The following is a 27,084-nucleotide window of genomic DNA, read 5'->3' as shown; positions in this document are numbered from 1 at the left end:
CTCAGTTTAACAGTAGGCTAGGTTCCTGTGTGACGGCAGCAAATTGCGCAGGACCCTTGCTAGCTCCCTCGCTCTTATTTGGAAGAAGTGGTCGCGGCGAATTTGAAATAATTTACTGTGGTTTTAAATAAAATGTCATATCTGGCTTATGCATATTGTAGTCACATTAATTGTTAAGATGTAGTAACTGTAGTAACTGTATAAAGTTCGTGAAAAAGATTACTATCCCTCGTCTAGTATCTTCAGTGTGAATTGCTAAATGCTTACAGATTGTTTAAACCAATGACTTCGTATTTAACACGCAGGATCGTTTGAAACGTTCCACGCCACTGGTTTAACTGGGGGTTAACCTGATGCTGAAAACGAGTGGGAAAGACTGCTGTTGGCTCAATTTCAGTTGGGACCAATTTATCATAAGCCCACTTCACCTTAGTTGAGCGAGGTACCAGCAGAGGCTTAATTTAGACCTATGTACAGTTTACCTAGGATCATGTCTCCTGAGATCCCTCCCGTCCGTTTCATGTAAAACCTTGGCCCTTATTCAATTCCATATGTAGACTTTGTTCCATCCAGGTTCTTAAAGTTAGTTAATACATTTTCAGAAATGTACTGTCACTACATACATAACTGGTTATATATATATATATATATATATATATATATATATATATGTGTGTGTGTGTGTGTGTGTGTGTGTGTGTGTGTACACTGTAAAGTAAAGCAACAATGGAACACATTAAAATATGTCTTTATTTTTCACAAAGCTCTGCATCACAGAACTCAATGCAATTTGGATAAGCGGCATTTACTTTTTTCACAGAATATTTGGTTTGCAATTCAGTTTAAAACAGTCTTTACATTCACAAATTATAATGTAACAACTTTATTACAGTGTATACACAAATGAAATGATAAATAACACACACATAGACCACAGATAAAGCCACTCTAAGTGTTGTTGTTGGTATATATATATATATATATATATATAGCATATATATGTCAACAGATCTTTCCATTCTTTTGTTTCCGTAATAAATCCTGAAGCAATTTGTTAAATTCTAAATTGAAAACCAATTAAACTAACTTCCACTATCTTTCTGAATAATACATACTGTATATAGTATCAATAACTTCTATTCACACCTTTTATAAATCTGTGGCCTATAAATAGCTATTACTTGAAGGGACAATGTATTACATGTATTTTATTTCTGTTCCAATTAAGTGCATGTTGGTGGTAAAGTTCCGAATACATTACTCCTTATTGTTCAAGGGAAGATTGATGTTACTAATCCTTTCAAATACATTCTATAGGCTCTGAAAGCAGTACGTTTATGTAAGAACCAAAATGTTCAGAGACTTTTCTAGCACTGTTGTGTTAATGTGACTAAGGGCTCTATTCAATAAAACCTTTAGTTGCTAACAAGTGAATGTGAACATCTATACAATTATCCGAATGTGGGATTAGATTTGAGCAAGATTTGCAATGTGTATACAGTTGTATTTATTAACTCCATAGAGTATGTGTTTGTTTTATTGTTGTTAAAAATGAACTATTAGACTCAGGGCCTCTTTGGGAGAAAGGCAGTCAACAGTACATTATTATGGGTCTATTGTAAATAGAACTGCACTATGGGTAAAATTGAGACATTATCCATATTGGGTTGATTTGAGCAAAGAGTTTTAGTATTGAAACAGTTGTTTCTTTTTGCTTTTGGGAAATGCCTAGGACGTTTTTGGTGCAGATATAAGTACTACAATGGTATCACCTTTAGTTTGGATTTAATCCAATCCCTAGCAGATTTCTAGGATGCAATGTATCTCAAAAGATCAAATTTCAGTTTTTATTTTTATTTCCCCCAATAGCTTCCAATTAAAAAAAAAAAAAAAAACCTTCCAAATCCAACTTTAACAGCAGATGTTCCATAACAAAACAGACTGCGTTTGAATTTATCCAACCTTGAGGTTTATGCTATGATTTATCTTCTCTAGCAGGCACAGTACGGACAGCTTTAGGGGTTCCCAATATATCTTTAAGAAAATGTTTGAGACAGTAAAGCTTGCTGCTGCTGCTGGTGGACCATTCCAATCCCAACGGCAGGTGCTGGCAGAGGAGGCCGGCTGACAGGCCGAAGCTGTAGGGAAGAAACAGAACCACACAAGGGACAAGGATTGTGGGGTCTATTATTGAACATTTAATTTAAATTACCAAGATCTTGAATGCAAATTAACAAAAATGGCAAAATTAACAAATGGCAAAAACTTTTGTAGGTGTACATTATATATATATATATATATATATATATAGATATATATATCTTATATATATAGAACAGTAAAATATCTTTTTTTAAAGTAAAATATATGTACACATTGTTTCTGGTGATAGGATTTAATTATCTACTTACCTTACATGACAACTGTTTTTCAAACCTTGGGGCTACAAAAGACCATGGTCCCATGTTCTGAGGTTCTTCCTGACTCCAAATAAAATCTATAATGCAGTTCAAAGTGTGATCAGCAGTGAGAGAATTCATTTTTTCTGGACAACACTGGTAATGTAACTTAAGTAAGAAAAGCAAAGGATACAGCTGTGTACCAAATATTAAGACAATAAGTAAAAGTCTACTGTTTCTATGTAGCTTTAACACTAGAACAGTCATGGCAGTCATTCTGATGGTTTGAGGTTTTCAAATTGAAATTACTCTGCGTGTCTTACAGTTATGCGGCTGTCCATTTATAACTTTTCCTAAATATACGTATAACATACTCTGACGGTGTTTGAAAGGCAGGATTACAAAAATAAGGAATTTATAATCCCACCCACCTAGAACCGCCAAAGCAGTAATTGACCTCCTTTTATTTTTCCTCCTTTTTATTTTGAATATAAACTACAGTATTTTTTATATATATATCAAACATTTCGATCAGAAAACTGCAAAGCAGCAGGCTGCTGCAGCTCAACCTTCAGTGTCACACAGAGTAACACATGCAAGAGAGAACATGTTACTTTCGTTTTAAATTAAACAATTGTTTAGTTTTTACAGTTTTGTATGTACATATTTACTTATACATATACCTGTTTACACACTAGTTTTTTTTTAAATGTTTATTTTATTATAGTTTTTCATTTTTTGAAGTAGTGCTTTACAAGTGTTAAGTTACCGTGGTGGTTCTAGTGTTAACGTAAAAAATCATGACCTTAATATGGCTGCCCTTTAGGTCACAGGTCAATTTTATGGTCAGCACCCGACTAAGCATGGCTTTTATAACCCATCAAATATGAAGTCACTAACTCAAACAGTTTGACAATGTGACGGTGGCAGCTTTGGATAAAACAAAAAAAAAATGGCAGGAAAGGTTCTAGATTTTTTTTGTACGACACCCACAATCAAACTTGAATTAAGGAATCATAGAACATGTGTGTACAGAATTGGTTTCAAACCTGACCTTTTGCATTATTGTACTGGTTCAGCTCTTGCTGCAGCGCCTCCAAAGGGAATGGGCAAAGCTCCTCCACTCGGATCAGGGCAGTGTTTTTCTGAGCCTCTCCAGACGCCTCTCTCTGTTTAAGCAGGGCATAGTAGTGCTTGCCGGAGCACAATACCACTCTACTCACACTATAACAAAGACAAATACGTGATGTGCAAAACAAAGGACTGTTTAAAAAATAAAAAAATGTTGCAAGTGTTCAAGAATAGCTTAAGTCACAAGCTACTGTCAATTAAAAACTGCAATCACATGTTTAAAGATCCAAGAGGAAGTTATCAAATTATTATTTTGACTAGACAGCTTGAAATTAAACTTAAAAATCAACTATGACCCCTTACTTTTTGGGATCCACAGATGGGTCACCAAGAACTGGTCTGAAAGTTGTCCCTGGAGCCAACTCTGAAAAGCTTGACACAGCACCCTGGAACAAGCAGGAAACAGAAATAAGGTTGTTCTTTGAAACTTCTAAAAAAAAAAAATTATTATATATTCTATATTATATATATATATATATATAGTATATATATATATATATATATATATATATATATATAGCGCCAGGCTATTTATAGTTTAAAAACTGCTAATTAAAATGATCCACGAGTGGGAATGTTACCTTTTATTTTTTATAAAAAAATATAGCATTGATTACATGGTGTTAATTCATGGAAAGTTAAATTTTTTCTTCATTATACAGTATGTGCATTATAGAGCAGGAGTAATTATATTTTGCATTTTAGTTAGATGTATGTGTCCCGCGGCGCTCCCCACCCTCTCCCCTGTTTATAATGCTCTTCGTTATAACGCCCATATTGTAGCGCTGTTTATTTGCAAGACATGAATAAACAAACAAACAAACAAAAGCCTAACTTCTGAACGGAGCGGCAACTAAACTTTTTTTCCTTTCAAATCCCTCACTATAAGCTGGACGGCTTACCGGTGACATAAACTCTGTTACACAAACAAGTTTACACAGCTGACTCAAGGTTCACACAGTACCTTTTTCTTTTTGCCAAACAGGTCTCCCCAGCACATGTAGCTTCCTCGGCCCGGCACACAGCCCTGTCTGCAGGGTTTCAAACCCTTTTATGCAGGGTCCTCATTAATTCAATTGGAACCAGCTGTTCTTCTCTGGCTCCTGCCCCTAAACACACACACACACACACACACACACACACACACACACACACACACACACACACACACAGCTCTGGAAAAAATTTAGAGACCACTGCAAATTTTTCTTAAATCAGCATCTCTACATGTATGGCAGCCATTCCATTCCAGTGTCTGTTGAATTCCAACACAGGCGCACCTCATTCTACTGAATGAGGTACTAATTACACCATGTAACAATTTTTTTTTTTTTTTTTGTTCCTAGGTAGTAAGTGTTATTCCCTAATTGCTTATGCCTCAAAAAATGTCTATTATTCCCCACAAACTTTGCTTTTGTGACCAGGACAGTGATATTTCAAAATATCACTATTTCCAATGGGAAAACGGGCAAATGTGTGTCTTTTCGTTCACATAAAGTCAGAAAAAAACAACATATGAATCCAAATTAACATGTATTTATACTAAAGTAATACAAAAATGACTACAAAAGATTTAGAAGTGAGTAGTTTTTCGAGATTTACGATTACACTGTAAATACAGTATAATCGTAAATCTCGAAAAACTGAACCAAATCTTATTTAATGAGGAAAAGTATAAAAACCACTCCTGTGGTCATCACTATCCTGTTGCAATAGGGCCAGCTGGATGGCAAAACAGTGCTAGTAGTACCTCAAAAGTAATTGGAATCAAAAAATAACTATTGACTATGCCCAAAGAGTTGAAAAGGAAAATTTTGAGTGAAGAAAAGAAGGGTTCAATTCTGGCTTTACTGGCAGAGGGATACAGTGAGCGTCGGGTTGCTTCCATCCTTAATTTCAAAGACGGCGGTTCATAAGAACAAGGTCAAGCAGCACACATTGGGGACAACAAAGCTACAGACCGGCAGAGGGTGAAAACGACTCTCCACTGACTGGGATGACCGCCAACTCATTCGAATGTCACTCAGCAACAGTAGAATGACATCAAGTGACCTACAAAAAGAATGGCAAACGGCAGCTGGGGTGAAGTGCACGGCGAGGACGGTTCGAAACAGGCTCCTAGGGGCAGGGCTGAAGTCGTGCAAAGCTAGAAAAAAGCCCTTCATCAATGAGAAGCAAAGAAGAGCCAGGCTGAGGTTTGCAAAAGACCATAAGGATTGGACCATAGAGGATTGGAGTAAGGTTATCTCTGATGAATCCAATTTTCAGCTTTGCCAAACACCTGGTCGTCTAATGGTTAGACGGAGACCTGGAGAGGCCTACAAGCCACAGTGTCTCACACCCACCGTGAAATGTGGTGGAGGATCGGTGATGATCTGAGGGTGCTTCAGCAAGGCTGGAATCGGGCAGATTTGTCTTTGTGTTGGACGCATGAATCAAGCCAAGTACAAGGTTGTCCTGGAAGAAAACTTGCTTCTTTCTGCTCTGACAATGTTCCCCAACTCTGAGGATTGGTTTTTCCAGCAGGACAATTTTTGCGCCAGGAGTGGCATAAAGTCACCCAACATCAATGTGAAAGACTGGTGGAGAGCATGCCAAGAGGCATGAAAGCTGTACTTGAAAATCAGGGTTATTCCACCAAATATTGATTTCTGAACTCTTCCTAAGTTAAAACATGAGTATTGTGTTGTTTAAAAATGAATCTGAACTTATTTTCTTTGCATTATTTGAGGTCTGACAGCACTGCATCTTTTTTGTTATTTTGACCAGTTGTCATTTTCTGCAAATAAATGCTCTAAATGACAATATTTTTATTTGGAATTTGGGAGAAATGTTGTCAGTAGTTTATAGAATAAAACAAAAATGTTTTCATTTTACCCAAACACATACCTATAAATAGTAAAACCAGAGAAACTGATAATTTTGCAGTGGTCTCTTAATTTTTTCCAGAGCTGTATATATAACCTCAATGAAAAGTCTGTTGCACTGTACTGAACAGCGACCAAACAGTTCAGAGTAAATTGAGTTATAAATGAAGAAGTTTTAAACTCTCACCGGAAAGCGGAGGAGCATTTTGGGAGAAGCAACAATCAGGGGTTTGCGAAAGTTCCGGATCATCTGTCTACGCAACAGGTGAAAATACTGCGCAGGAGTGGAGGGATTTACCACTGACATATTGACATTGTCTCCATCCACACCCTCCTCTTTACTGTCACATAACTAAAGGAAAAGGGGAAAAAATGGTTTACATACTTAGTACATTCTTGGTTCCCTGCTATGTTTGACATTCAGATTGTACAGGGTGTTATCTAAACAGCCAAAGTCCAACAATAATGCTATATTATATTATAAATGATATGCCTCCTCTCTAATAATATTCATCATAGAATAATATTCATCATAGAATATTACAAGATTTTTCACAAAGTATAACATGGCTTGGTTGGTTGTTCAAAAACAGACACATTCAAGGAACTTACCTGCAGGAACCGCTCAATACGACAGGAGGAATGTTCTGGGCCTGCACCATCGTATCCGTGTGGTAGCAGGATAACTAGGCCACTCTGAAGCAGCCACTTAGCTTCACCTGCAAACACAAACCACTATATTGGTTAGAAACTAGCATGGGCCATAATTTTTAGATTTTCGCCTGGTTTCACAGACCCTGATTAACATTAGTTCTGGGGATCTGTGAAACCAGCCTTTACATTCTTAAACCTCATTTAACTCGAGCAAGTCTAAAGGGGTAGGCTGGCAAGGAGGCACTTTTTTTTTTCTCTCAAAATATTGCAAAGATAATAAATCTTAAGATAACATTCAAACTACTGGAATAAAAGGGGAGGACTTATAACTTACAAACAAACAGTATAAAACAAGGAAGATGCTCTTTTGGCATATAGCAGAAGAAAATCATTACATATGGAATATATAGGGTGCTGTATGACACAAGCTCATAAATACTGACTAGCGTATATATATATATCTATATATATTATATATATATCTATAGTATATATATAATATATATAAATTTTTTTTTTTTTTTTTTACTATATTTTCATAATATGTAGTCAAAAAGGTATACTTAAATAGTATTGGTAATTTTACTGCAACACCATTTTCATTGCCAATGTCATTTTCACAAACTATTTGATACAAGCCATCTGACACAAACTATCTGATGCAAATATATTTCAAATGGCTGTATCACATGAATATCAGGGTGGATTTTTTAATTTTTCTTACCTCCTGAGATAAAGGTGTCAAATATAATTTGAGCTCCATTAAAAAAATCTCCAAACTGGGCTTCCCAGATTGGTAACAGCATTGGGCTCTCAATGCTCATTCCATATTCAAAACCAAGGACAGCCTCTTCAGACAAAGGACTGTTGCATACCTAATTACACAAGAATGTGGTTTACTTACAGAAATGATAAAAAAAAATAATACTAGGGGTTTTAATCTTGAAATATTCTATTGATCAATGAATCATCCGTTCTATTGATTGATGTATCACACCTTTCCTAGTGATGTGAAATTGTACTGAAAGACAATCACAAGTAATCACTTTTAGTGATGTAATCTGACATTTTCTTTTAAGCTGCACTGCTCATTCGCCAAGTGCCATGTCTAAAAGAAACAGACTAAAAACACATCAATAGCATTTATATTACTATAAATGACCAGTTGCACTACAACACAGAATACAGTATTTAATCCTGCAAGTTTCACTAACAAAGGTAACTTACTGCGTGCTGTTTTATTTAGATTAGCGGAAGAAAAACTACACTATAGCTGTTCATTTTTTGATACTGTCTGAAAGAAATATGCTGAATAAAAAGAAAAATCAGCTTACTTGCGACTACGATATGATAAACTTGTAGTACTGCCGTGAAAGGAAAGCAACAGTGAGCAAATGCTGCAAGTTCATTTTTTGACTTTTTTTTTTTATTCTGAGATATTGTGAAATAGTGTGTATACCTTCCAGTTGCCCTTTTGCCAAGGTCTTAGAAATGCCCTCTGCTATTTTTCAAGATTTCTTTTTCATGCACTTTTTTTTTTTTTTTTTGAGCCAGCACTTAGGTAGATCATGTTAATCAATCAATTATTTTTAAAACCCTTAAATAAAAATCTCTACCAAAATAAACTGAGAAAGTATATATTGTTACTAGTACATTTCCTCCAAATACCACAATGTTGCAAAGATCTTCATGTTACCTCCAAGAAACCCTTTTGTTCAGGCACTATGTCATTGAGAGGGATGTACATATCATTGGTTTCCTGACAGACTACCATTGCATGACGCTGGCTGAAAGTACCACGTCCAACATCCTGTCCACAGATACGTATATGAAACCCTTTAGAGGAGAAAAAAAACAAGTTGTAGCTGCTAAAATAAAAATAATGTGTGACCATTTTGCTTAATTACCACCAGTGTGCAATTAAAATACAGTTGATGGCTATTTATTCTGGCAAAAGGTTATTTTCTTCTGTAGGTTTCAAGAGAAATTATATTTAAAATTGACAGGAATGGCTCAAGTAAAAAAGGCTTTGGTAGTGTACTGTAGGGTTGGGGCGGTTTACGATCGGTAATATCGTATTGAACAGGAATCACAATTTTTTTTTTTTTTTAAATCGCATTATAAAATGTATGCTAAAATGTATTTGTTTAATTATTCAACATGTAATTCCATGTATTCTATCTGTTCTAGTAATATTTAATTAGTATGTCTTGTAGTGTTTTGGAGCGGCCGCCACTTCCGCCCTAAAGATGGCTGTGAGGCTTTTGCATGATTCCGTTGAGAAAAGGCGGCGAGTGAAAGCAGCAGTGAGCACTCTCTTTTAAAACAGCTTAACAAAAAAGAAAAATGCTCAGTATCTATTTCAGTATTCTTGAAGAAAATGGAGGTACTGTATGTGCAAAATATGCTTCACTAAGGTTATCATACTAACAGAAAACAACTGTGGACTATTTTAGAAAATAGCAGGTAGGCTTTGTGTTTTTCTTGTAGCCACGCCTACACTAAACTACTCTATGTAAATGTATTGTTTCATTATTGTATGCAGTATATGTAAGGTACTGTATGGTATTGTAGCTTGTTAATGCAGAACTATTTTGTTGTTTTGTATACTATTAAGTAGTTGAGTAAAAAGTGTGCTAAATTCCCTTAGTTTCAACTTAAAATAATATTTTATTCATTCCAAATTCTACAGTAATGTGTTCACAGAAGGCTTTACTGATTTTGTGTGTTAACGTTATTATTTAGAGTAGCCAATAGGATAGAGTTAAAAAAAAATTCACTGGATATTCATTTGATTTACTTTTTGTATACTGTACAGTATACATTCTTAATGTAACGTGTACAAAGAATACAACACAGAAATTGTATTTTAGCAAAACGAAGCAGCAAAAAGGGAAATACATTTAAAATAAATGAAGCAACATAAATGTGAATGCGTTATTATTATTTTTTTAACCAGACACTTAATTATCCCAGGCAAACTGTACTCGGTTTAACGAGGGATTTTAAATTAGTCTTTCGATGGGCATGTAACAAAATGTAATCCTCCGTGTTACAATCATACCTTGACAGAGAAGGGAACCAAATGCCATTGCTTCAACAGTAGACCAATCTAATTTTGTTCCCTCTTCCAGTTTCTGCAGTCTGGCCTGAAAAAAAGTTTAAGGTGAATATTGATATGAAAGTTTACTTTTTACAGTACTTGCTGTTTCAACATTAAAATCATTGCATATATCTTGCATCCAAACACCCCAGTTTTCTTTACTATGCATAACAAACTTTGCAGTAAACTGCAGTTTTTTCCTGTGATATAAATTCCTGTTCCCCTAAAGAGACTGTGTTTTTCAGTACACAACACGTTCTGTCCAGACCAGTGACGTGCGCAATGTGACGTACTGCTCTATCACTATTGTAGAATCATTTGTTTAGTTTTATTTTAAATAGCACTTTGATATAGTCATTACTTTCATACATTTTGTGCAATTTTAAGGTCATTATTATTTTATTAGATTGTAGCATAAATGCAAAAAAAAAAAAAAAAAGTGATTCAATTTATATGTAAACTACATTGTGGCATATGCTTTTATGTATTCTAGTGACCTTTACAGTGACTTTCAGGTCTGATTCGTTAAGGCTTCACCTGCTTATGCGTCCTGTGAAGATGACTGTGGAGGTGGATATCCTCAGGGATGAATACAGACTTGGCTCCCACGAACTGCAGCAGGTCAGTGGAGAGCCCCGTGTCCCAGGTCGTGATCTTAGCCTGAGGCTCCACCAGCTCCTTCCAATGGCCCTGCAGGTTGGTGGGAGGTGGGCTGTACAGTGTCATGTTGGTCAAGTGCTCGTTCATTTTGGTGTAGTACGACGTCTTTATCTCTGAAATTTCCTGCTCGGTCAGGAGTCCTTCTGCTACCAAGCTGTCTGCATATGAGTCAGGAATACTCTTCCGGGATCTGCAGTGTAAACATAACAAAATAAATAGGAAGGAATCCACGATCCTTGCCACATAATAGAACAGATTGCAATTGCCACTAATGACAATGATACAACATCTGTGGTCTACCTGCACGCAGCATTTTGTTTCATAAAAAAGCTACTCAGGATATTGATAGCCCCTCTAAAGATGTTTACAGGCTTTCTTATTTAGATGAGAGGGGAGTGAAAAAAAATACACTGAAAAATGATTTTAACCAAGTTAAATTACAGTACCATTCCTCCCCCACTGTCCAACAGTTACGGTAGATTAGCTTGCGACTTCAAGTAAGGTTTTAATAACATGCCCTATTTAATAAAATAGCTAACATTTTACATTTCAGATTATTCCCTTCCAGGCAGATTGAAAGGCGGCATACCTGATTATTTTGTACATGGCAGGATTGGTAAAGAAAGGCTCATCCAGCTCATTATGACCCCACTGTCTGTAACACAGCAGATCGACAATCACATCCTTACGGAATCTCTGCTGATATGCCATGGCCAATCGGGTAGCTCGAAGCACTTCCTCTGCATCATCTCCATTAACGTGCATCACAGCACAGCCAACCATCTTACCTGTTCAACATGAACAGAAGTAACTGTATTGTTTAATGGAACTGATATATGAAATTGACTGCATTTTAAAGAAGCAGTGTACTGATCTTGGACATACCAATATCACTGCAGTACAATGAGGATCTTCCTCTCTCAGCTGGAGTGGTATAACCCACTTGGTTATTTACAATCAGATGGATGCTTCCACCTACTCTAAAGTGGGGGAGGTTTGAAATAGTGAATGTCTCAGGAACAATTCCTTGGCCAGAGAATGCGGCATCTCCATGGATCTGTAATTAAATACAAAAGAAGATATTATGGTATGTGCAGTGCTGTTTATTCTTGTATTATTATTGTAGTTATTAATTTATCCCCAGGGACAATGCTCCTCATAAACTCTTAATAATACATTAACAATGTTTGCATTTACAAAGTGCCTGTCATGCAAGCACTGTACTGTACCTTCAAGCACACACCTTATACACAAAACGAACATTCGAGTCATCTCTAAAACGATCACTTCTGAAATTATATAGGTAATACTTACAGTACTAAAATTTGAAAAAAAAAATCCATTTAGTTTTTTTGTAGCAATTGTGGACACAAGGAAAACTTCCAAGGCACCACAGAGCCATGAAATTTGTAGTACACTTACCTGCAGGCAGAGGACTTTGTCTCCTGGCTGAGCTGAGCTGTTAGGGGAATAGTCCCCGTCTTGCTTGTATTGCTGCCTTCCTCGAGTTTTTCCCACAGTGACTGGGTTAATGGCCTCCAGGTGAGAAGGGTTAGGCAGCATGGTCACGTGGAGAGGGTGCCCAGAGCCAAAATCCAGATCCACAGAGGAGGTCAGATGCGACAGCACGTCTCCAATGGCTGGGGAGTTTTCAGGAAACTCACTCAGCCCTTTGATCTTACGAAACATCAGCTTTAGGAAGAAAATCACAGTTCAATTTATTCATGAAAGCCACCCAAGTGATATTATAGTTGTTAAAACAGAACAAAAATGGTAATACATAAATGTTTCCCATACAGAAATAGTGTACTTTGCAATCCTCAAAATAGTCACCTCGGGTGGGAACTGAAGGAGGCCCGTTAGGAGGTTTAGTCTTCCTCTGTGAGGCATGCCTGTGATGACATCAGTCACTCCACTGTAAGCAGCGAGACGAAAGAGCTCATAAAAGAATCCCATCATGCTCTCTGCCCCTTCTCCACCATACCGCTTCACTGTGGCAAACTTGGTAGCCAAGAAGTGGTCAAATTCCTAAAACAATATAATTTAAATGCAGGCAATGCTATGAGTTAAATGGAATATGTGTGGTAGAGTACAGTACTGATACCTTATTAGCACATAAAAAGGCACACAAGCTAATACTTTTGTATAAAGTGGCTTATTTGAAAAAGCTGTTACCACTGCTTTCAAATATAAGCCCATGACCCTTTGTCTGGATAAAATGCAGTGGTTGAAGTTGAGTTCAAATGCAAGACATATGACTTAATTTTATAAATTTGCACTACTTTTTAATAGCATATTGTTGTAGGTGGATTTATTTATTTTTTTTAAATTTAGTTGTCGCCAATGTTTTGGTTGTATAGGCCTAGCTTTGAACCTGTGACCTACAGGCTATAGGGTGCATCCTGCATGCCATGTGGAGCGCCTTTACTGGATGTGCCACTCGGGAGCCCCCAGTGGATTTTGCTTTTGTCTTTTACTTGAATTATTTTCTAAAATAGTTCTGCATTATATCCAGGGAACAACTTTGTAAATAGAGATATTTTCTCATTAGTTTTGGAATATTTAATTACTCTATTTGTTTTCTTGACAAGTTTGCTCTTGGGATCAAATTCAGTTTAATTTTTGAATACCTAACGATTTTGATATTCTTCCCAGTGTTACCTGGGATTGGAGCATTAATGTAGCCAGCTGTCTCCTCTCCTGTGGAGTGAATACTTCTTTCTTCAGCTCCTCAAACCTCTGAGCAAACCACTCCCTCTCCTCCAGTGTCTGCAGTTGACTCGTCTCGATGGACATGTGGCCACAGTACGTATGATTGAGGTATTGCAACACATCTTCTAATGAACCCTCTGCCTTCCCAAAATGCAATAAGCCTTTAGACAAACCACAGGCATACAAAAGATAAGTATTTGATGTATTTAAAATGATCCAGATGTAGTAATAGATTATTTTAACATGTTTAACAATGCTGAGCTACCAAAATGATTGTTGAAACTGTAAACCATTTCAACGCACAACATTTTATTGGATCAGTGAATATATACTCTGAATTGGTATGGATCAAATGGTTCTGCAAGCATCACTATAAAATGAACAAATCAAGTGTTTTAAATGTAGTAAGGGTCACTGTCATCTAACGAACACCTACTGTCTATTGCTGTTTAAAAATAGTATCATACACATATGTAGTCATGAAAAAGTGGTTTCCTTTTTTTTTTTTTTTTTTTATTAAACAGAGCTATATACCACTTGTATTGAAAGGTCCATCAATGACTTCTGTTAAGATCTGAACCTCGGGCACTACATCCATCGCTGCCTCTCCGGAGAATAAAGGGTTCACTCTTGCTGCTTTGTGCCCGTGTGCTCTGTACGCTTCAACTAGCCGAGCCAATCCATGATCTACCAAAACATGGAACACAATCTTTATTAACGACTGAAGCCTGCTATCGGTCTGTTCTATGTTAATGATTGTCTGTGTTGCAGACTTCAAGTACTGTAACAGTTTATGATGGGGGAGGATTATATAGGCAAAGTGTGACATACAGATGGACATTTCATTGCTACTTCTGATGATATACGAGTCATGGTAATCAACTCTATTCATCATACTGACAGTTCAAATTCTGAAAGAGTTTATTTTTTACTCTTAGGACACTGACGAGCAGTCAACTGTTGTTACTAATATTAACACATTCAAAACATACTCATATAGAATTTAGAACAGTTACATTCACATTAAAATTGAAGCAAAACTAAACAGGTTTATTTTAATCAATTTACCAAATGATATGTGGCATATATTTGTCCAGTATAACAAACCGAAGTCCAGTCCAGTTTTTGATACTCCAACGTGGAAATAATGTGTCTGTTTCTACTAGCGAAAACTTCCAAAGTTCACACATATTTCACACACATTTCTTATGACATATACACAACTTTAATTAAATTGACACAGTTCGATTAATGACATAATACACTGACCTTGTATGCAGGCATTGTTCATTTCTGTCTTGCTCAATTTCAAACCGCTTTCAGTCTTCGTGGGTTTGTATCCATAAACCCCTCTTTGAGTGTGATACACATTACGTAAAAGCGGCCGAATGGCATTTGGGGATCTTTTTGCCGCTAAACTGCAGGTTTTCGCTAAAAAAAAGGCAGACATGTTTAATGATACAGCTTTTGCCTAAATATTTGTACTATTCTTGTGCTGATATAATGACTCTCGAGTCAAGCAGCCATAACCGATCCCTCAACCGTGTACAAAGCAGACAACACCTCCAAATCTGATTGGCCAAATGTGCATTGGAATATTTTTACACGCAAGACAAGAGATTTGCGACACCTACAGTAGAAGAGGACCTGTCTGAATCACACTGGTTTATTTCTCTGGTATATTATCTTTGATGTTTATTTTGTTATTAAAATGAACGTAATAGAGAGCTCCTGAGTTGTAGTTACGTGAGAAACATACTTAAATAGATTTAAAAAAAAGAAAATCCATATATTCTGCTTTAGTTCTTTATTCTAGCATAAATGCAGGTTTTTTTTTTTCCAGAATGCATTGTTACCCCGAAGATGGTGTTTGCAGACAGAAATGCATGTTACCCATTTTAAATCAAATACAAAAAAAAGAAACAGACACAAATTAATTTATAATTATAGTAGAATATATGTATACTATAATTATATTTGTATAATATTTAATATTATGATGTTCTGTTTGTCATACCAGTACATGTAATGCATTGTAAATTATATTATAAAAAAGTGTCCAGTAATATGTGCGTGGATAAATAAAAAGTATGAAAATAGATACTGAGGAGTTAGTGCCAAACAGCGGTAAATTGGAATTTTTTAATGCGTACTGACCAAAGCATTATATAGTACTGTATGCTTTACATTCTAATTTGTTAAAATATCTGTTTAAACAGATGCTTGTTACAACGCTGTCTCCATCCAATACCAGCACCATTACCATGCTCAGAACTATAACATCACTATTCTCGTCTATTGAGTATTTTTTTTCCTCTCGGGCCTTTTTGCAGGGTATGGCAGAAGGAGCGCCTGTTATATGTCTAAGACACAGTTCTCTCAAAAAATAACGATACAGGAGAAATGTGACTAAGAATAATCTGTATTTGAAAAAAATTATGTTTGGTCTATGTTTATGGGATATATTTTAGTAATTGTTTACACTATTATTTATTTAGTTCAGGCACTAGTTTTGGGTAATCGTTCGTGGAGGTCTTTTAACAAGGTTTTTATTTACCTGGAAACAAGTCTGATGTTTACAGAAATTGAAGGTAAACCTATTCTAATATTGATTACATTTTACGTTGTATGTATTTGTTTATTTGTTGCATTATAGTAATAGCTTGATTTGACATTTGACATGCAGCACTGTTACTTTATTGAAGTGCAAATCACAAAAACAGATAACTACCATACATATTTATTTATTTTTTTACTTTCCTTATTGCTACTACTACAAGGCCTGTATTGTAAACGCAGTTATTCAGGTCTGGCAGTTGTAGAACTATTTTTAATCAAAGCTACTGTGTAAAAGTTAAGTTTGCCATAACATTCTTTTCCCCCGTACTCATGTTGTGTAGATCGAGAGGCAAGATTTCGTTACTGGTGTAGTGCCTTTTCTTAGTTTATTTTCAAAACAGATAGTGAGCGACATTTTAAAGAAACATAATAAATACATCCAAAGTGTGTACAAACCCAATTAATTCTCGATGGCAGTCAATACGCATTATACGTATGTTATTATTATTATTGTTATTGTTGTTGTTTTTATTATTGTTGTCGTGTATTTTTTTGTATTTATGTGTGGTTAAGTGCAAATTAATTAAAATCAAGTCGGTTTTTCAATCCGATTAGTTCTGCATTTTAGTTTACAAATGAATGCAACATGTTCACATTTTGGTTTCCGCAGTAGCTGGCAGCTTCCAGTCAGTTTTTCATAACATGCCAAGACACCCATTGAAAACACTGTATGGTGTGTGCTGTATTTTCAAAGCATTTTTTCTTTAATTCCATACAATATATATTTTAATCAATTCCTATTCATATTCCCTTTAAATCAATTTCAGTTACAAGTCCTGCAAGGAATTGTAGTTGATTAAAACGGAATGGGGATTGTAATTGAAATTGATTAGAAGAGAATGGGAATTGTAATTGAAATTACAACGGACCCCCTACCATACTTGTCTTTAAATGCAAATGTTGAAGTGAGAAACAAATGACAAAGCTAGAAACAAACTACATAATATAAGTATCTCAATCTCTCGAAATATAAACTGAAGTATATTAAATAGCTTCTGTATGTTATTGTTTTTTAACAGGTTTGCTTTTCAGAATTGCTACCTTCTGAGTTCATACTGTAGGTGAGCTCTTACCTGAATGCATGCAGAGAAGGGAACTTATGACACACATTTAGTAAACGGACCTTAGAAGTAAATAATCTCCATGGCTAGGTTTTAATAAAAGTCTTACCATTTGTCTTAATTTAGTTTATTTCTATATGACCTGACCAAAGCAAGATATTGTATTGTCATGCTTTTGGTGCCTACTACATCAGAAATTGATTTTGTTGTTCATCTGTATTACTTGTAACCCCCAGCACTGGGTGCATTTGAAAAGGGCTGAATCCTGCAGGGATATGGCTTGTATGTGGTGTACATTTCTTAAACACTTTTGTATTTACCTTGGTATGTTGTTTGTTATTTTTTACAGTATGCCTGCAGAACGCAAGAAGTTGGTAAACATGGATGAGAAAGAGGCGAGTTCTGTCAGCAGCAAAGACAAAGAGAGTGGAGATAGGCGACCTGCCTCCACTAGGGAGAAGGGAAAGGATGATTGCAAACTCGGCAGCAAGAAGGACAATCTGAAGGCTGCAGAGGAAAAGAAGAGGAGACTGGAGGAAGAGAAGCGTAAGAAGGAAGAAAAGGAATGGAAGAAGAAAGAAGAGGAGAAGCTGAAAGCTGAAGAGGACCAGAAACAGAAAGAGGAGGAAGAGAAAAGAATGCAGGAGGAGGAGGAAAAGAGGCTGCAGGAGGAAGAAGAAAGAAGACAGCATGAAGAAGCAGCAGCACAAGTAAAGTAAGAGCTCAATTTACATGTTACAGTAAATACTGCCCAGGTCTAGATTGTGTTTGCACTACTGCAAGGTTTACCCTCACTTTTTCTGCATGGAGAAACTGTAAATATTAAAACTAGTAGACCACTTAGTGCTAAATTGGATCTAATGTTTTGCATACATATAAGAATCGTCATATTGGAATGCAGTTAGTTTAAACTGATAAAAGTGCGACCCAGAATAAATGATCGGCTCTATGCTTTATTAATATTTTTAATGTATAGAATTATTTTGATGTGACTTGTACTTGCTGCAAACACCTTACTGTGTAAGGTTTACTTTATTTTTTCTTTGGTGGTCTATTTGAGTGAAATATAGAAATACTCAAACTTAATAAATTAAATGACAAATTAAAAATCTTGCTTGATGTCTTCTCAATTTGTTTTAGAGAAAAAGAAGAAGCACATCAGTTACATCAGGAGGCGTGGGAGCGCCACCAATCCCGGAAAGAGCTTCGCAGCAAGAACCAGAATGCCCAGGATGGCCGTCCTGAGGAAACATTTTTCAGCAGGCTTGATTCTAGCCTCAAGAAGAACACTGCCTTTGTCAAGAAGCTGAAAACTATGACAGAGCAGCAGAGAGACTCTCTCTCCAGTGATTTCAGTAGCCTCAACCTTAGCAAGTATATTGCAGAGGCTGTTGGCTCCGTTGTGGAGGCAAAGTTAAAAATATCTGATGTTAACTGTGCTGTTCATCTGTGTTCTCTCTTCCACCAGCGCTATGCTGAATTTGCATCTTTGCTTCTCCAATCCTGGAAAAAGCACTTTGAAGCAAGAAAAGAGGAGAAAACTCCCAATGTAAGCAAGCTGAGAACCGACCTCCGCTTCATCGCTGAGTTGACGATTGTCGGGATTTTTACTGATAAAGAGGGTTTGTCCCTCATCTATGAGCAGCTGAAAAACATCATCAACACAGACCGTGAGACACACATGCATGTTTCAGTGGTGATCAGTTTTTGCAAGCACTGTGGGGATGACATTGCTGGGCTTGTGCCCAGGAAGGTGAAACTGGCTGCTGAGAAGTTTAGCTTGAGTTTCCCTCTGAGTGAGATCATCAATTCTGAGAAGCAGCAACCCTTCCAGAACCTGCTAAGGGAGTACTTCACTTCCCTGACCAAACACCTGAAGAAAGACCACAGAGAGTTGCAGAACACAGAGAGACAAAACAGGTGATTACATTATTTATGTGTGTGCTAGCACTCTCGTGATTCATGTCACCAGAAGTCCTCGATAGAATTACAGCCTTATTATGCACAGTTCGGTGTACTTTCTTCTTCTTCTTCTTCTTCTTCTTCTTCTTCTTCTTCTTCTTCTTCTTCTTCTTCTTATTATTATTATAATTATTATTTATTATACACATGTTGTTATTATTATTATTATTATTATTATTAATAATAATAATAATAATAACATGTGTATAATTTGTGTCCATAGCTGAAATTAGATAATAAACATTAACTGCATTATATTAACTGCAATTTACCAAATTGTATTTATATATTTTATTTGTGTAAAGCCTTGAGATTCTGATATATGGATTCTTGTGTATCTGCGCAGGCGTATTCTGCATTCCAAGGGGGAGCTGAGTGAAGACAGACACAAGCAATTTGAAGAGTTTGCTACATCTTATCAAAAGCTGCTTGCTAACACTCAGTCTTTGTCAGACCTTCTGGATGAAAACATGCCAGAACTTCCACAAGATAAAACTGTACAAGAAGGTAGCATCTACACGTAGTGAATCTGTGTATTAGCACATGTTATTGAGAGTATCAGAATCTGGTATTTATTTACAGTGGATTTAGGTCATGTAGATGGCTCTTATTTTGTACCTGGTTGTAGGGAATTTATGTTCTGAAACATGCTATATTCACTCAGTTTGGATAACAGCATTCTTATCTCTTTCATTTTTACAAACTAACTGAATCTCACTGATCACTGCTATTTCAAGTACTTGACTTGGGTGGGAATTGGTTCTGCATAGTGCCATTTCCTCTGTTTTAATTAGCTGAAAAGCCACATTTTAAACTTTAATCTAGTAAATCTGCATTCAGTGGCTCCAGTCAATGGGTGGAGAAATAATTACTGATTCCTAGTGGGTATTTTATTAAAGAAACAGTAGCTTATTACCTTTTGTCATCTTAGTAAGGCCACATAACTTGTGGTTTATTTAAAACAACACCACTGGCCTAAGTGCGTCATCATGTTTCCTATTTCTACAATCTACAGTATGCCTTGGCACCACTAGATGGCTCCTTTTTCCAGTTTATCAGTGATTTTAGGCTAGTACAAAAATATTGCCTGGTTTAAAAAAATATATAGATTTCATTATTAGACTGTTCTATATTACAACAAATACGTTTTTACAAGCACTTTTCTACCAGGGGTTTCAAAAGAGAACTAGAAAGAAGAGGAGAAAGTATGGAAGTGAAGATACAAAAATCAACCAAAAGAGGCTTATTTTGTTGGTCCTTATTGCCTTTTTGTATTCATAAGTTTTGTTTGTGTTCTTGTTAAATTGTTTGAAATGTATTCTTCACAGAGCATGGTCCTGGCATTGACATCTTTACTCCTGGCAAGCCTGGAGAGTATGACCTGGAAGGAGGAATCTGGGAGGATGAAGACGCACGCAACTTCTATGAAAATATGGTCGATCTGAAAGCCTTTGTACCTGCAATATTGTTTAAAGATAACGAGAAGAGTTCTCAGAACAAAGACAACAAGGAAGAAGCAAAAGGTATTCATAGTGTTTCTAAGTGTATAAAAATGTTAAATTCCATGATAACCGCAACATCAAACTTGAGTTTGCAAATTGCTGACAGTGTTGTCTTGTTTTAAAATTGAATCGTGCACTTTGAAAAAGAAGGTAGTTGCATACAAACCCTTTGCGTGATAAGTTATAATTAGAAACATTTAACAGGTACAGAATAGTGACCTGAAATCATTATTGGTCTTTAATGCCAATGGCTATTTCTTTAAATGAATAGTTCACCAAAATAGGCTTTGCATTGGTGATACACACAGCTAAAAGTATGTAACTTAGACCGGGCTAGGTCTAAAATGAAAAACTTCCAGTGATTTCATGGAAAATCTGAAGTATTAGTAGAAAATCAGGGCTGCCTGTTGTGTTACCAAACCCGGCAAACCTGATTGAACATTTTACATAATAGAAAATGTATGTTTGTATTTGTCACCTTTAGTCAAATAAATATTTCTGTTGAATGTTAGACATTTTCTGTCGAAGCATGCATTTTTATTTCCGGAATTCAAATTAAATGAAACTAAATTGTCATGTCTGTCTGTTTAAACGCACAAGGAATGAATCATTTTGCAATTCATTGTAATTAATTGGAAAACAATTGCGCCTCATTTACATGACAAACTCCATCAAGTTTGGAGGAGTCCATGGCAATACCCCAAATCCAATTCCAGCTTAAAACTCCATGTAGGATATATCGAGGATTTTGAAATCAAATCCTGAAAAAGGTAGCTTGAATCTGATTAGATTGTGCATATAAATAGGCAATTCTGTATAAGAAGAAAAAGGTGAAAATAATCTGGTTATCAGTCATAAGTCTTATACTACTTCCAATTATTGCCAGCATAAAAAGGTCTCTAAAAAGTGGTCTATCATTTATACTTGTTTTAAGCTGATTAGAATATTCTGTCACTTCAGTGCAATGAATTGTGTATTTATTGCATTTGAAGTGAATCTGTGTGAAACTTTTTTTTTTTTTTACCAGAAGTTAAAGATGGGAAGGATAACAAAGATGCGCCAAGTACAGAAGAGCTGGAGATGGAGCTGGAGACCCTGGATATTAATGACGATACTCTGGAGATGGAAGCAGTAGATGAGGCAGAGGTGGATGACCTTACAAAAAAATTACTTGATGAACAAGGTGAAGCTTCCTTGTATGCAGTATGTATTTTGTATTGTCGATTGGCAAGCAGCATCTTCTTTGGCAACTCTTAATCCACTGTTATTATAACATGCGTTTTATTAGTGATAAATACAATAGATTGTTAAACATCTAAAAGCATGTCTGTAAACACATTATATATAGATGAGAATTCAGATCAGTTATGGTTTGCTATTCTAGTGTTATTCTATGAAGTGATTATTTTGTGACCATTTATTTCTTTTTTTAGAACAAGAAGATGAAGAAGCAAGCACAGGCTCCCACCTGAAGCTGATAGTGGATGCCTTTCTTCAACAATTACCAAACTGTGTCAACAGAGACTTGATAGACAAGGTGCAATTTAGTTTGCTTATTCCCTTTTTCCCTTCAGTAAAATAAATTATGAACAAAATAACAAATTCAAACCTCTTAAGCCTGCCGCACATAGCCCGGGCTTTCTACAAGTAATGTGTTTTTTGAGTAATTATTGACATTTTTCTAATTTTTTTTTGTATATCTTGCACAATTAGGAAAGCTTCACAAATGGATAACAATGTCTTGTTTGTACTGTTTTCCACAGGCTGCAATGGATTTCTGTATGAATATGAACACCAAATCTAACAGAAGAAAGCTTGTCCGAGCCCTTTTCACAGTTCCCAGGCAGCGGTAATACTCTTTTTACAAATGATTGAAAAATAACAAAAGCTTTTTAAATATTCTTTTTACCATGAAAAACCAAAAACCAAATCAATTTTGTATTTTGTTGTGCTTTTTTCACTTTTAAATCTGAATATACAACCCTGCTGGGGGGAAAATATATACACACGCAGTGGTTTGCAGAAGTATTCGCCCCCTACCAATAATGTCACATTTTGTTGAATTACAAATAGTGTATGCAGTTTTTCAAACACACTTTTTTTATTCAAAGCTGTAGTGGTTAAACTGAATACTGTTACAAGACGATTAGGTTAAATGTAAGCAAAACTTGCAAAGAATGTACAAAATGAAATTTATTGGTTGCATAAGTATTCAGCCCCTTAAGTCAGTACTTGGTAGAAGCCCCTTTTGCAGCAATTATTGCTATGACTCTTTTTGGATAGGTCTCTGTTAGTTCCAGTTCTGATAAATTTGTTGGGGATCGTTGATGGACTGCAATCTTAGTCTCGTCATAAATTTTTGATTTGGACTTTGACTGGGACACTCAAGAACATTTAATTCCCTTCTTGCTCACCCACTCCAGTGTGGCTTTGGCTTTGTGCTTCGGGTCATTCTCCTGCTGAAATGTGAATTTCCTCCCCAGTTTCAGAGTCTTTGCTGACTCAAAACAGGTTTTCCTCAAGGATTTGCCTGTGCTTTGCACCATCCATTCTCCCATCTATCCTGACAAGTTTCCCAGTTCCTGCTGAAGAGAAGCATCCCCATTACATGATGCTGCCACCACCATGCTTGATAGTGGGGATGGTGTTCACTGGGATGGTGTTGAGTAATGGCTTCTTTCTTGCCACCTTCCTGAGTTGGGGATGGAGGGGGGTGATGCTGGGACGCCAGAATCACTGTTGAGCCCTCTTGAGGTGTCGTGGGCTAGTCAACGAAACACCGAGGATGGAAGGTGCCCACTTGAAGACCCCAAAGATGTACCGTACTTAGCTCAAACCATATGTTGTCATGCTGATGCGCTGGGGAGACCGCATTGGGTTGATCCCCGGAGCCAGCATTTCAGCCTTTGTCTGTGATGATGCACTGGGGAGGCAAAATGAGCTGATCCCTGGAGCCAGCATTACACTTCAGTAATCAACACCAGACAGAAGGATATCTACATCATCAGGTGGAAAACAACGCAAATAGATGGAGATGCAGATGGATCACATTAGTTTACTGCAAAGTTACGTCTTAGTTGGTGCTTATCTTGGCGAGAGTCAAGTTCAAATCAGCATGAAGTTCAACATCTGCTCTCATGTAATGGAAATCATGTTGCTTCCTGGTATCTGTGTACATCTTGTGCTGAATGGTCTATGGTCTGATTGCAGTTAGACCAGAGCTTTCCAAGGTTTTTATTAACATTTTTTTATATACCAAGCATCAAAAGAAATGTATCACTATTATAACACATTTATTAAAAGAGGTATATAAATGATGGACATTGAAATGTTTTTGGTTTCTTTTTAATCACGATCATCCATGACCATGACACGCTTGAGTGACTGTGACTGAAGGATATGCCCTTAATCACCCAATTAGTGAGACAGTTGATTGGACACTGGATATGGAGTGGTTTCACTGTTGAATTACAAGCTTTAATAAAAGCAATGAAGAAAATCACAGAAGAAAAAAAAACAAAAACAGTATGCCACGTCTGTCAAGACAGCAGAGCCTTCATGCAAATGGCATGTTGGAGGCTGGACTAGGGCAGCGTAATGTGGCCTTGGGTGGTCACAGCCAGCAATTTCGAACCTGGTGGGTCAGTATAACCAGACACACTGTGTCAATGACGGGCCACGAACTGGGAAACCAAGAGTCACAACACCTGCCCAAGATCGACAGATCGTTTTGCAGCATCTGCGTGATGTCAGTTGTTAATCAGCACAATAAAAATTGCACCTGCTCTAAAAGAGAGTTTGTCATTTTTAGATCACATCTAGTGAATTTTATCTAAATATAAGTGATCAGTTTCTTTTGATGCTCAAATATAAGTAATACGTTTCTTTTGTTGCTCGGTATGTATAAAAGAGCCATACCAATGACCTAGAGAGTTCTTATACACTGATATACATACACATATGGAGAGATAGAGATTGGAGGATTGAACCTACTCTGTTTATTTTATTAGTTAGCCATGGTTTCTTCCACTCCACAAGCCACGAGTGACGTCACAGAGGCCATGGCTAATGAGTAAAAAATAAATGTAATAATTTCAGTTGGTCTGTGGCATATTTAGAGCTTCTGTTTTTAATTTTTTGTATTAATTACATTTTCAGTGCTTATTTTTAGCTATTTTCAAGTTTAATGTAAATCTTTTAAATTATTGTTTTCGGTTACTTTCCAAAGTTATAGTTTCATTTTTTTTTTCTGTCACAATATGTATGAAGTCGAAAGTACTTGCACACTTCAAATGTACCTTCTTGCTTCTCTGCTGTCTCCCAAAACAAAATCCTTATGGTGACAGCCATATTCTTCTGGAGTTTCTGTGTGCTTTTTTTTTTTTTATATTCCACGAGCATGTAGATACACCTTATGATGGAACTGTAATATAGCTTTAAATCTCACAAGCAAGAACAATCCTCTTCTAATAATAATTGTAATTTTGTTTTAAATCTTGCACACATGTTGCAGTCCTCCAATAGAAATGTAGGAATGTGCTACCACACAGTAGTGGGGTGGGTTTAAAGTATTCAGAACGAATCAATGCAAGATACAAGTCAGGAAGGAGGGACATTGCCCAACTTCACTGAAAGTTTTATTTTTTGTTTTTTGTAGGTTACTGTATTCTATTTATGTTTTTGCAGGGAAAGGGGTAAAGTCAATGAACTGAGTAACAATTTCCTGTGTTTTTCCAGTGTTTTATTGGATATACACCAATTTTTCTTTTTTTTTTGTACCGGGTGTTTTAAACAGTGCAATGATAATCTGTTGTCATCTCAGTCATTATTTTTTCTTATGAAACGCCAAACAGGTTATATTAAGCTGTGACAGGCAAAAAGTCAAGATAATCGGTTATACTGAAGTTGTGCTTGTAATAAGCACAAATAACATGATTTATCTACGAAAAATATATACTTAAACACAACTTTATTTATTTGCATTTGGACTGCACTTGCTTGTACTAGAAACTACAGATTGTCTTGGTAGTCTTTTCATAGTCATTAAGAGCCTTCAAAATCTGAAGAGCCAGATAGAGGAGGTTAGCGAGCCATCTGTTAGACAGCCCTGAGATAGACCATAAGACAGAAGTTAATAGAAAGCAGAGAAACTAACAAAGTAGAAGCATAAAGCAAAGATGGAGTGAAAAAAGATACAGGTGTGAATGCTGCTAGTGCTAATGAGTGGTACAGAAATTGATTTTAGTCTTGTGTTTAATGTCTTACCTAACTGGTTCAACCAGATTTGTGAGGCATTTTGGTTCTTCCTGGAAGGGAGGGGTGTTTACCTGGTAAGGTTCCTTTCAGTACTGAATTAAAAAATATTTATGGTGGGTGGCACACCCTGCATAACTCCTTATACATAGATGTTGGCGTCACACACCTTGCTCACTACCTGCATTTAGTGTGTTGTTATTGTGCATAATATCCATAGCAGCTGTCATCTTCCCTTATTGGTCATTTGCCTTTCCAGATGGCAGATGTTCACACTGATCAGGCACCAGCAGGCCCTAAATGCCTTACAGGCACACCTGATTACTTGCATGTAATGTGGTTCTGCCCTTTTGCATAACATTGCTTTGTGATTTGACTGTGCGGTTTCTTAATAGTTACAAATAAAGTACTGAATGTACCAAGGTGCTGAGTCAAACTTGAGAAAGGACAACATAACATGTAATTGTACAAGGATGAGAATAAGACACCCATTGCTGGCTTTACTATGTTTAATAAGACACACCTGAATTTGTTACCTATACACTGGGGCTAATCAGGCACATAATACAACCTGGAATGGGTGAAACTGCTATGTAATAGGAGTCTTATTTACATCCCTGGTATATATAAACTGGAATGGCAACTTTTGATCTCCAAAGTTTCCTGATGATGTTGACTATGAAAAAGATGGCTGCTGTCAAGTCTTTGTTGTCTTATTTGTAATAGTTTAAGATATCGTCCTAATGTGGTCCCTGTTGAATAAAACATAATTAATCTGAATAGTAACCACTTGGAAATGCTGTTATGGTATGCTGTTATTCTCCTATGTTACAGTGTTCCAATTTTTGGATTAAAGCAATCCTTTGTTCTAATTATTTTGACCAGGTTGTAACCAACTCTACTTTTTCAGTGATTTAATTCTCTCTGTCTAAGTTTACTTTGCAACTTGATGGACTACGCGTAGTCAATATGGTTTAACTAGAAAAGTACATAAAGGACCTGTTGCTGACTTAGAACATAAGAAAGTTTACAAATGAGAGGAGGCTATTCGGCCCATCTTTTTCTTTTGGTTGTTAGTAGCTTATTGATCCCAGAATCTCATTAAGCAGCTTCTTGAAGGATCCCAGGGTGTCAGCTTCAACAACATTACTGGGGAGTTGG

General features: G+C 36.4%; 2 protein-coding genes across 6 annotated transcripts in view; one reads left to right on the top strand and one right to left on the bottom strand.

Moving 5' to 3' along the window:
- Positions 1-732: 732 nt before the first annotated feature.
- On the bottom strand, positions 733-15,096 carry LOC121318271 (probable 2-oxoglutarate dehydrogenase E1 component DHKTD1, mitochondrial). Its single transcript, XM_041254774.1, has 17 exons — positions 14,796-15,096; positions 14,061-14,213; positions 13,476-13,687; positions 12,648-12,842; positions 12,237-12,506; positions 11,700-11,871; positions 11,404-11,602; positions 10,692-11,004; positions 10,116-10,200; positions 8,748-8,887; positions 7,776-7,926; positions 7,010-7,116; positions 6,585-6,749; positions 3,834-3,916; positions 3,454-3,623; positions 2,412-2,497; positions 733-2,138 (listed from the first exon to the last, which is right to left on the bottom strand). Exons 1-17 carry the CDS (start codon positions 14,974-14,976, stop codon positions 2,037-2,039), a joined length of 2,784 nt encoding a protein of 927 aa, XP_041110708.1. The 5' UTR covers positions 14,977-15,096; the 3' UTR covers positions 733-2,036.
- A 27-nt stretch (positions 15,097-15,123) lies between these two features.
- LOC121318270 (regulator of nonsense transcripts 2-like) overlaps positions 15,124-27,084 on the top strand; it is a 34,536-nt gene continuing 22,575 nt past the window's right edge. For 2 of the 5 annotated variants that reach the window (XM_041254771.1, XM_041254772.1), the window contains exons 1-8: positions 15,908-16,117; positions 17,556-17,921; positions 18,347-19,126; positions 19,515-19,675; positions 20,497-20,691; positions 21,698-21,853; positions 22,104-22,207; positions 22,434-22,519. In XM_041254771.1, the coding sequence (XP_041110705.1) occupies positions 17,557-17,921; positions 18,347-19,126; positions 19,515-19,675; positions 20,497-20,691; positions 21,698-21,853; positions 22,104-22,207; positions 22,434-22,519 (1,847 nt within the window). In that variant the 5' untranslated portion in view covers positions 15,908-16,117; position 17,556. Of the gene's footprint in view, positions 15,204-15,882; positions 16,118-17,555; positions 17,922-18,346; positions 19,127-19,514; positions 19,676-20,496; positions 20,692-21,697; positions 21,854-22,103; positions 22,208-22,433; positions 22,520-27,084 lie in introns of those variants that run through there. The other 3 variants (XM_041254770.1, XM_041254773.1, XM_041254769.1) reach the window with 3 other exon arrangements.

Source organism: Polyodon spathula, chromosome 7 (assembly GCF_017654505.1).
Source record: "Polyodon spathula isolate WHYD16114869_AA chromosome 7, ASM1765450v1, whole genome shotgun sequence".
NCBI lineage: Eukaryota > Metazoa > Chordata > Actinopteri > Acipenseriformes > Polyodontidae > Polyodon > Polyodon spathula.
Note: the sequence above shows the minus strand (reverse complement) of the source record. Positions and strands in the feature narration are given on the sequence as shown.

Coding starts and splice junctions, on each gene's coding strand:
- LOC121318271 (XM_041254774.1), bottom strand. CDS start 14,976: ATGTCTGCCTTTTTTTTAGCGAAAACCTGCAGTTTAGCGGCAAAAAGA. Junction 7,927..8,747: donor AACAAAAGGGTTTCTTGGAG/GTAACATGAAGA, acceptor TTGTGTAATTAG/GTATGCAACAGTCCTTTGTC. Junction 7,117..7,775: donor TGACACCTTTATCTCAGGAG/GTAAGAAAAATT, acceptor TTGTGTTTGCAG/GTGAAGCTAAGTGGCTGCTT.